The following is a 10000-nucleotide window of genomic DNA, read 5'->3' on the forward strand; positions in this document are numbered from 1 at the left end:
CACAGCCAGAGACAGACGCACCACACACACACCACACACACACCTACCTGTAGCTGACGGCCAGATCCGAGCCGACGGCTCTCTGGACCTTCGACACCACAGCCAGAGACAGACGCACCACACACACACCACACACACACCTACCTGTAGCTGACGGGCAGATCCGAGCCGACGGCTCTCTGGACCTTCGACACCACAGCCAGAGACAGACGCACCACACACACACACACACCTACCTGTAGCTGACGGGCAGATCCGAGCCGACGGCTCTCTGGACCTTCGACGCCAGAGACAGACGCACCACACACACACCACACACACACACACACACACACCTACCTGTAGCTGACGGGCAGATCCGAGCTGACGGCTCTCTGGACCTTCGACACCACAGCCAGAGACAGACGCACCACACACACACACACACACACACCTACCTGTAGCTGACGGGCAGATCCGAGCCGACGGCTCTCTGGACCTTCGACACCACAGCCAGAGACAGACGCACCACACACACACACACACACACACCTACCTGTAGCTGACGGGCAGATCCGAGCCGACGGCTCTCGGGACCTTTGACACCACAGCCAGAGACAGACGCACCACACACACACACACACACACACCTACCTGTAGCTGACGGGCAGATCCGAGCCGACGGCTCTCTGGACCTTCGACACCACAGCCAGAGACAGACGCACCACACACACACACACACACACACACCTACCTGTAGCTGACGGGCAGATCCGAGCCGACGGCTCTCTGGACCTTCGACACCACAGCCAGAGACAGACGCACCACACACACACCCAGAGACGAGTCGAGGAGCGGATGGAGCTGCAGTCTCACACACTCGAACAGCTCAGACAGCCAGCGCTGGTCCTGAAACACACACACACACACACATCATCATCACATATAGGGTCAGATGACTAGACACAATCACACTCTGTCTATCTACTGTATCTATCTGTCTATCTACTGTATCTATCCCTCTAACTACTGTATCTATCTGTCTATCTACTGTATCTATCTGTCTATCTACTGTATCTATCCCTCTATCTACTGTATCTATCCCTCTAACTACTGTATCTAGCTGTCTATCTACTGTATCTATCTGTCTATCTACTGTATCTATCTGTCTATCTACTGTATCTATCCCTCTATCTACTGTATCTATCCCTCTAACTACTGTATCTAGCTGTCTATCTACTGTATCTATCTGTCTATCTACTGTATATATCTGTCTATCTACTGTATCTACCTGTCTATCTACTGTATCTATCCCTCTAACTACTGTATCTATCTGTCTATCTACTGTATCTATCTGTCTATCTACTGTATCTATCCCTCTATCTACTGTATCTATCTGTCTATCTACTGTATCTATCTGTCTATCTACTGTATCTATCCCTCTATCTACTGTATCTATGTCTGTTTATCTGTCTATCTACTGTATCTATCCCTCTATCTACTGTATCTATCTGTCTATCTACTGTATCTATCTGTCTATCTACTGTATCTATCCCTCTATCTACTGTATCTATGTCTGTTTATCTGTCTGTCTATCTACTGTACCTATCCCTCTATCTACTGTTTCTATGTCTGTTTATCTGTCTGTCTATCTACTGTATCTATGTCTGTCTATCTGTCTATCTATCTATCTATTGTTATGGAAGCCCATTTCAGCCACATAAGAAAAAAACATGCTTTGGTAAACTGTAATTATTACATTAAAAAGTCGAAATAATAACTTTTGAAGTTTAAATTATGACTTAAAAAGTTATATTGACATACTAAACTCGAAATTGTTACTTCCTAAGTGATAATTATGTATGTTATGTTATAATTTCGACATAGTTTCAACTTTTAATGACTTGGCATAGTTTCAACTTATAGCATAATTATGATTTACAAAACCAGATACCAATACAAAAGTATAAACAACTGACAGAGTCAGAGAGTGTGTATAAACAAAATGAAATAGATGTACCGCTCTGCTGTGGTTTTTAAAGTGCTTTAGAAACTCCTCCATCCGTCTACACAAGCACAGCCTTACGCTGTGACTGTCGCATTAAAATAAACTAAAATATAAGAGCACAAATACTAATATTAACGGCGATCGCCCCTTGAGATGCGCGCGCTGAACCAATACGCTCTTCTTCAGCGCATGCGTGTGAGGTCACGTGGATCAGGGGTGCGTGCAGATGCGCCTCCACGTGGAGTGGAGAAACATGACACCAGAAACACTTTAAACAATCTGTAGGTGTTTGTGTTTTATTTTATTGATCCTAAATACTGGGTTAGGTTAACGCATTAGCCGCTGCAAGAAAACAAACCATAAAATCATTCCCGGCTTTTATATACAAACTTTGAGCAAAAAAAGAGTTTGTATATAAATAAAACCCAACTCTGAGTTGGCGATGGACAAAAGCGAAGGGATTTCAAACGTGTGGTTTATTTTAAGAGTTTATATAATTTGTATTATATCATAATTGATCACTATTGTAATAATTTAGATTATAATTTATATATTTAAATGGTCAATCCGTTCGTTGTTGTGAGTTCAGTTTACAAACATTCGAACCGCCGAGGGTTTCAGTCCGCCAATCAGCGCTGCGGATTCCTCGGGAAGCGTTCGCTGATTGGACTATTCCATTCGCAAGCTGGACCAATCAGGCGCCCAGTCCAGGGTGCTGTATGTTCTGTGCGTCACGCAGACACGCAGCACAAGGTATCACGTGGGAGACACTGTTCTGACTGAGGAGAAGCTCGCGCTGTTCTGCTGAGAAGAAAGAAAAGGTTTGTTCGGTTTGAAAATTACATTCTAAATCGATTAAAAAATTTATTTTCGTATTTAAACGTGTGCGGTACTATCGTGCCACGTGTACGATATTAGAACTAGACACTTACTGCGGGTTAAAGAGGTTTTAGACGGTTTGCGTGAGTCCGCGCGCGCTTGTGTTGTGTACTGTAATCGGAGCGCGCGCGCAGTTACCGTGTTTTAACGGGGATTCGGGTCAGTAACGGCGCTCTGAGACCCGTTTCACTCGTGTATCGAGTTAATATCGGGTTTATGGATGATATAATGTGTTTGGATAGAGAAATCGGGTAGGGGTGGGGGTGGATGACGGAAATAGGCGGGAAAGAAAATGGAGGAATCTTTGTTCAACAAAAGCCTCCGACCAACTAACAACAAAAGTGTTTTAAAACATTAAAATTTGCCATTTTCGAGCCAGGCCTAAATTACGCATGCATTTTAATGCAACTTATTTTTTATTTACATGCTTTTATTGAATTTTCGAGAAATTAATTTTCATGCGTTTTCAGCGAATACAAATTATATTGTATTTGAGTTGTTGCATTACGTCGGATATCAGTCATTAAATACTCAAATACGTTGAATAGTATTAACAGTTGAAATGCATGCATAGATTAGTTCTGGTTGAAAATGCACGAATTTAACGCTCAAACTATTTTTAAATGTTTTGTTATATATATAGCATGTTGTTTTTAGAAACAAGTAAAATCATTTGACTTGTGAAATGACTCATGTCCGATATAATGCAATCATTTCACAAGTTAAAATGTTTTATTTACTTTTAAAAACCGCATGCTATAAATAATATAACGTTTAAAGAGTTAAATTCGTGCACTTTAAGCCAGAGCTTATCTATGCATGCATTTTTTACAATAAAACTTATTTTTAATACTATTCAATTTGATTTGATTTTTTAAAATTTGTAACATGCTATATAATATAAAACATAAAAAATTGTTAAACTTAACAGTTTAAATTTGCGCGTTTTGCAGCCAGAGCTAATATATGCATGCATTTCAATGCAACTTATTTTTAATACTATTCAAGGTATTTGAGTATTTATATCCAATGTAATGCAATTGAAGTTTTTGAAATCAAAACATGCTATTAACAGATTGGATAAATGCCAAAATTATTCTATTCAATATTAATCTATCTACGACAAATGCTTCTGATGTATTTTTTTATGTATTTAATGCTTGGTTTTCAGTAACGCTGTTGTTTTCTGACAGTGGATCAGCCATGGTGAAAGGAGACGTGAACAAACCCAAGGGAAAGACGTCTGCGTACGCGTACTTCGTGCAGACGTCCCGCGACGAGCACAAACGCAAGAGTCCCGACGTGCCGATCAACTTCTCCGAGTTCTCCAAGAGATGCTCCGAGAGATGGAGGGTGAGCAATCCACGCCTGTGCCTCGCGCTCGTGTGTCGTTGAATTATTCGCCTAACCGTTGCTCTGTCCACAGGCGCTGAGCGCGGCAGAGAAGAGCAGGTTTGAAGACCTAGCGAAAGTGGATAAAGTTCGCTACGACAAGGAGATGAAGACCTATGTGCCGCCCAAAGGCGTGGGGAAGACGGGGAGGAAGAAGAAAGACCCGAACGCCCCCAAGCGCCCGCCGTACGTCCCGCGCGCAAACACACCACATGCTAACATGCACGCCTCAGTGATTTCTTACAGGTTTTTCTTTTTTTGTGCAGGTCTGCCTTCTTCGTCTTTTGCGCGGAGTATCGGCCGACGATAAAGAGCGAAAACCCCGGTCTGTCCATCGGAGAAACCGCGAAGAAACTGGGAGAGCGGTGGTCGAAACAGAGCATCAAGGACCGCGCGCCGTTCGAGCAGAAGGCCGCCAAACTGCGCGAGAAATACGAGAAGGTGAAGAAACTATATCATATTATAAATCTAGTACTTATAGAATTATAATGTACCGGTAAATTTTTTTACAATTGTCATTTTAGGTTAGAAATTTATTTATACATTTTGTATATGTATGTGTGTGTGTTATATATATATATAAAATGTGTGTGTGTATATATATATTATACATAGATGTGTGTGTGTATATATATTATACATAGATGTGTGTGTGTATATATATTATACATAGATGTGTGTGTGTATATATATTATACATAGATGTGTGTGTGTATATATATTATACATAGATGTGTGTGTATATATATTATTACGTGTGTGTGTTGGATGCGATAAATCGATTTGACAGCAGTAATATATATTATAATGTGTGTATATATATATATACATACACACACATACATAAACACAATGTATATATTACGCACAAAATTTATAATTTGATTATATTATAAATGCATTATATAAAAAAACTTGTGTTAGCTGCGATTAATTGATTTGGCAGCACTAATATATATATATATATATATAAAATATGTGTGTGTATAAAACATTAAAGTGTATTAAAAATAAGTTGCATTGAAATGCATAAATTAGTTCTGTCTTAAATGCACAAATTAGTTCTGTCTTAAATGCACAAAGTTAATATATTTTTATGTGTGTGTATATATACAAATAAATGCATATTAACACGCATATAAACAAATCGATGCGATTAATTGGTGTGTGTGTGTTTTTTATGTGTGTATAAAACATTTAAATGTATCGACTTGCATTGAAATGCATAAATTGGTTCTGGCTCAAATGCACACATTTAAATGTTTTATTCATATATAGCATGTCTTGTTTTTAAATGCTTAAAGTGAACGAAACGTTATCTTGTGCGTAAATTGTCATTTAAACGCAGAAATGATGCGGGTGTTTGATGTGAGCCGTCATGTTTATGTAATGAGGTGGGCGTGTCTAGTGTCTGACCTCTCTCTGATTGGCAGGACGTGGAGGCGTACCGCTCAGGGGGCGGAGCCTCTAAGAAGGCGCCGGGGCGACCGACTGGCTCCACTAAAAAGGTCCAGCCCGAGGCTGACGACGACGATGATGACGAAGAGGAGGATGAGGACGAGGAAGAAGACGAGGATGATGATGATGATGACGACGAGTAATGCAGCGTCACTGATGGGGGTTTATTTTGTGTTTTTCCATCTTGTACATGTTTAACGACTCGAGCAATAACGCAAGTGATCTCTTTTTAGATTTCTTTTTATTTTTGTACACGTCTAGCGGTTGATCCTGTAATGTGTAGAAGGGCGTTTTTATAATAAATTTTTAAAGACTTCGATAGTTTGTGTGTTTTCTCTGGTCTCGATGAGCTTTGATGGATGGAAATGCCATTTCAAAGTTGATTTGAGCTTGAATTACGAAATTGTTTTAGTAGACTAACAAAGTTAAGGGAATGTTAATTAATAACAAATATGATTAAATAAGTTCCTTTACTCTAAATTGAAAAATGGATTTAATTAAACATTTGATGTAATTTTACAGTAAAATACTGTTAAATGTAGTTTTTGAATGTAAAAAAATGAACTAATACTCATAATATACCGTGTAAACTGATATTCCCAGAATTCCCTGGGTTTTACTTTTAAAATGGTTTGTCACGTCTTATACTGTTTATTGCATTATTTCAGTGTTTGTGTAAGGCACTGGATATATTAGTTTTATTCAGAACATTTGATTCATGTTTTTACCTACTGAATCTTTAAGGCATGTATATATTATAAGGGAAAACTTAAAATGTTACTACTATATATTTTTTTTATGCCACATAAGAAAAAATCATAATTTGTTTTTAATGAGATTAAAAAGTCGAGATCGTCTCTGTCATAATTGTGACTTATGTGATATTTTAGCTTTACTACATAATTACCGTTTCAATTTCAACTTTTTGTCATAATTTTGACTTGCGTAAAATGTAAAAAGGAATGACTATGATTAATAAACAAAAATGTATGACTATAAATAAAAATTGGATTCAAAATTTCAAATAAATAGAAGATAGACTGTGAGGGATTACATTAGAAGTAGATGATAAAATGTTTGAAATATTAAAATTAGCTAAATTTTGATTTAAATAAATTAACAGTACAGTATTACAAGCGAGTACAAAAAACCTGATATAACTTTACAGGTGCTGAATATTTTCTAAATTATGTGTTTAAAGATCATATTTTGTGCTCTAAAAGGATTTGACACGAAACGGCTCACGGTCATTTTGTACGTGTCCAAATATTGTTTTCATGGCGAGGGAAATTTATGGTAAAACTCTTCTTTTATCACCAAATGAAACATATTTAGGTGTTTTTTCTTTGAACAAAATTCTTCATGCCTTAAATAAAATATCTTGAATGTAACTCGACACCCTTTCCTCATTTAGTATTCGCGGGTCTATGCATATGCAAATGAGCCCCGCCTCCACTCACTCACTCACTCAGAGATCCACTCGTTGACGATCACACGTTGATCTGATTGGTTACAAGGTAGTTTGTGACGTCAGAAACACCAGCGATTTCAAAGCGTGTTTTTGAGACTGTCTTTGGTTCACTGCAGTTTTAAGCAGAAAATACTCAGCAATGCTGTCGACTTATGAATTTACACATGATTTGTCTTAAAGCGTATTAAAAACACCACATAGACACATAAACAACATTAATATTTTGATTTTCACCACAGGATACTTGAGGAATCCACATCTCTTCTCTGCTCATTTACTCAAGCGTTTCATTAAAGTCCTGCAGGAGAAACTGTGTTTATTCTCACATCAAGCGGTACACGTGTATCATCCAGGAAAAACAGCAACCCAAATCAATACATGAAGGAAAATGGCAAACGTACACTATAATAACTGATTCATAAAGGTGAATCTCTGTAGCGAAAACATCAACATCACGTGCAAAACGTCCCACAAGCACATTCACACCTCAAACACGCATGTTTATACTGCCACTCAAACACACTCACATAATATTCATATATATATATTCATATAGAGCTCACAAAGTGTGTGGTTTCAGAATTATTGCCATATCAGATGTGACTGACAGGAAATCTGCGATAATACTATTAATAATAACACTGCAGATGTTTCATGAAATCATTAGATCCATTAGAAACCATAAAGATTTGATTCAGGAAAGCAAATTTATGCCACATTGGGGAAAAATCAGGCTTTGGTAAATCTGATTAATGGCATAAAATGTTAAATATATGACAGTCATAATATCTTTTTTAAATTCGACTCTTCATTTTATAATTTTTTGTCATAATTATGAATTTTTAAGTGATGATTTCAACTTTTCCAACTCATAATCACCTTAGTATGTCACAATTACAACTTTTTGTGTCAAAATTATGAATTACAAAGGCATGATTTTTTTCTTGTGTGACAGTAATGACCTTCCTTATTAATAATTATTGATGCATCATTTAAAGAAATGCCGGGTTATATTTCATTATTAGAGAAATATAACTATAGAAATTATAATTTGCATAACAAAAAAAAATTATGTCTGTTTTTAATAACATTAAGATGTTTTGCACTGTGACAATATTTTCATGACAATTAAACGCATTTAATCCTAAATTCTCATTACTGTAACTTGGAAAAAATGTGTTTAACTACATGTCATGTGACCATTAACCGACATCAGAGAACCGTGAACATGCAAATGTGCTGTTCAATTATATATTTATATTTATATATTTCAATTATACCTTAAAATCTCAGAAGGTTAAAAAAAGAATAAATAGCATAAATTGAATTCAGAGATAAATATTTCATTTGGATGTATTTTACAATTGATGTATTTTACAATTGACATAACTTAAATTCTCAGTGTAAATGTTTAATTGACATCAAATACCAAAGTCACTGAACACAGAAATCTTCCGCGCTATAGTCCAATTTGTGAGATAAAATGTCGCAATTACTTTTTTTTTATTCCATGGCAAACAAAAATAATAGCGAGATGTAAACTCATAACTGTGAGATATAAACTTGCAATTTTTAGAAAAAAGTCATAATTGTGAGATTGAAAAGTCACGATTACTTTTAAAAAAAATGTATTCTGTGGCGGGAATTGTAAGATGTAAACTCAGAATTCTGCGGGAAAAAAGCTGTAATTTTGGGATTAAAAGTAATTCACAATTACTTTTTTTTTTATGTTACGGCAAAAAAAGTCGCGATTCCTTTTATTTAATTGGCAGGAAAAAAACGAATTGCGAGATTTGCTCTCAGAATTCTGTGAAAAAGTCATAATTGTGAGATAAAAAGTCGAATAATTATTTTTTTTAATTATTCCGTTGGCGAAATTTTTTTTTTGCGAGGTCTGAAAGCCATAATTGTGAGATTAAAAGTCGCAATTACTTTTTTTTCAGTGACGGAAAAAAGTTGCAATTACTTTTTAATAAAAAATAATGTTTAATTACAAAAGTCGCAATTACTTTTTTAGTTCTGAAAAAGTCACAATTACTTTTATTTTATTCCATGGCAGGAAAAAACAATTGTGAGATGTAAACTTTCTGCAAAAAAAGTCATAATTTTGAGATAAAAGTTGCAATTACTTTTAAAATTTTATTCTGTGGCGAAAAAAAAATGAATTGCGATATTTAATTGGTCAGAATTCTGTGAAAAAAGTCATAATTGGGAGATCAAAACTTGCAACTACTTTTTCATTTTTGATTTCATTGGCGGAAAAAAAGCAAATTGCGAGATCTGAACTCGGGATTCTGCAAAAAAGTCATAACTGGGAGATAAAAAGTCACAATTACTTTTTTTATTTTTTATTCCGTGGCAGAAACAAGCTTTACACTGGTCTGACCGTGAGCAGCGATCGACATACGGTACGGGTTTCAAACGAAAGCCGAAGACATTGAAGGCATTAAACGACACACAGCGCGAGCCGTGCTGAAGAACATGGTCCATCAACCGCTAAAACAACAAACGCTGCATCACTTCAGTCGTGAGATTATACGCTATATGTTCATCAGCTGCAATCAATCCATCAGTTTCAGTGCTCACAAACATCACGGCACTAACAACTACCCACTGAAATACAGTAGTAACTAGCATAACAGTATACTGTGGAAACGATCACACACACAAACGTACGTTAATAACTAGCGCACTTGGCATTCGTGGAAATACCACTTATTATTTCAAAAATAAGACTTTAGCAAACATCTACGATCAAAGAAACCTAGTTTATGAGGGTAACTGGTTTAAACATGGCTGATAGTTGATCAGTG

General features: G+C 36.6%; 3 protein-coding genes across 4 annotated transcripts in view; 1 reads left to right on the plus strand and 2 right to left on the minus strand.

The window, feature by feature from the left end:
- ctc1 (CTS telomere maintenance complex component 1) overlaps window positions 1-2184 on the minus strand; it is a 47259-nt gene extending 45075 nt beyond the window's left edge. Inside the window, exons 1-2 of the mRNA XM_077225147.1 lie at window positions 2000-2184; window positions 734-888 (exon numbers count right to left, since the gene is read on the minus strand). Of these exons, the coding sequence (XP_077081262.1) occupies window positions 734-888; window positions 2000-2041 (197 nt within the window). The 5' untranslated portion in view covers window positions 2042-2184. The remainder of the gene's footprint in view (window positions 1-733; window positions 889-1999) is intronic.
- A 498-nt stretch (window positions 2185-2682) lies between these two features.
- On the plus strand, window positions 2683-6035 carry hmgb2b (high mobility group box 2b). Of its 2 annotated transcripts, none has more exons than XM_077225159.1 (5): window positions 2683-2808; window positions 4060-4219; window positions 4293-4444; window positions 4525-4699; window positions 5692-6035. In XM_077225159.1, exons 2-5 carry the CDS (start codon window positions 4070-4072, stop codon window positions 5857-5859), a joined length of 645 nt encoding a protein of 214 aa, XP_077081274.1. In that variant the 5' UTR covers window positions 2683-2808; window positions 4060-4069; the 3' UTR covers window positions 5860-6035. The 2 variants fall into 2 exon arrangements, with proteins under 2 accessions (XP_077081274.1, XP_077081275.1); XM_077225160.1 differs by having other exon boundaries at window positions 2755-2808; window positions 4038-4219.
- Window positions 6036-7477: 1442 nt separating this feature from the next.
- Window positions 7478-10000, minus strand: part of sh3gl2b (SH3 domain containing GRB2 like 2b, endophilin A1) — a gene marked incomplete at its 5' end in the record, with an annotated part of 11712 nt that continues 9189 nt past the window's right edge. The window contains one exon of the mRNA XM_077225161.1: window positions 7478-10000. This exon is cut by the window's right edge and continues 1890 nt beyond it.

Source organism: Siphateles boraxobius, unplaced genomic scaffold (genome assembly GCF_051911475.1).
Source record: "Siphateles boraxobius isolate OS27281-9 unplaced genomic scaffold, OSU_SipBor_1 126, whole genome shotgun sequence".
Lineage (NCBI taxonomy): Eukaryota > Metazoa > Chordata > Actinopteri > Cypriniformes > Leuciscidae > Siphateles > Siphateles boraxobius.

Excerpts from the sequence above, each read along its gene's own strand:
- hmgb2b (XM_077225159.1), top strand. The coding sequence starts at position 4,070 with ATGGTGAAAGGAGACGTGAACAAACCCAAGGGAAAGACGTCTGCGTAC. Across the intron at positions 4,220-4,292 it reads GATGCTCCGAGAGATGGAGG|GCGCTGAGCGCGGCAGAGAA; the intron begins GTGAGCAATCCA and ends CTCTGTCCACAG. Across the intron at positions 4,445-4,524 it reads AACGCCCCCAAGCGCCCGCC|GTCTGCCTTCTTCGTCTTTT; the intron begins GTACGTCCCGCG and ends TTTTTTGTGCAG.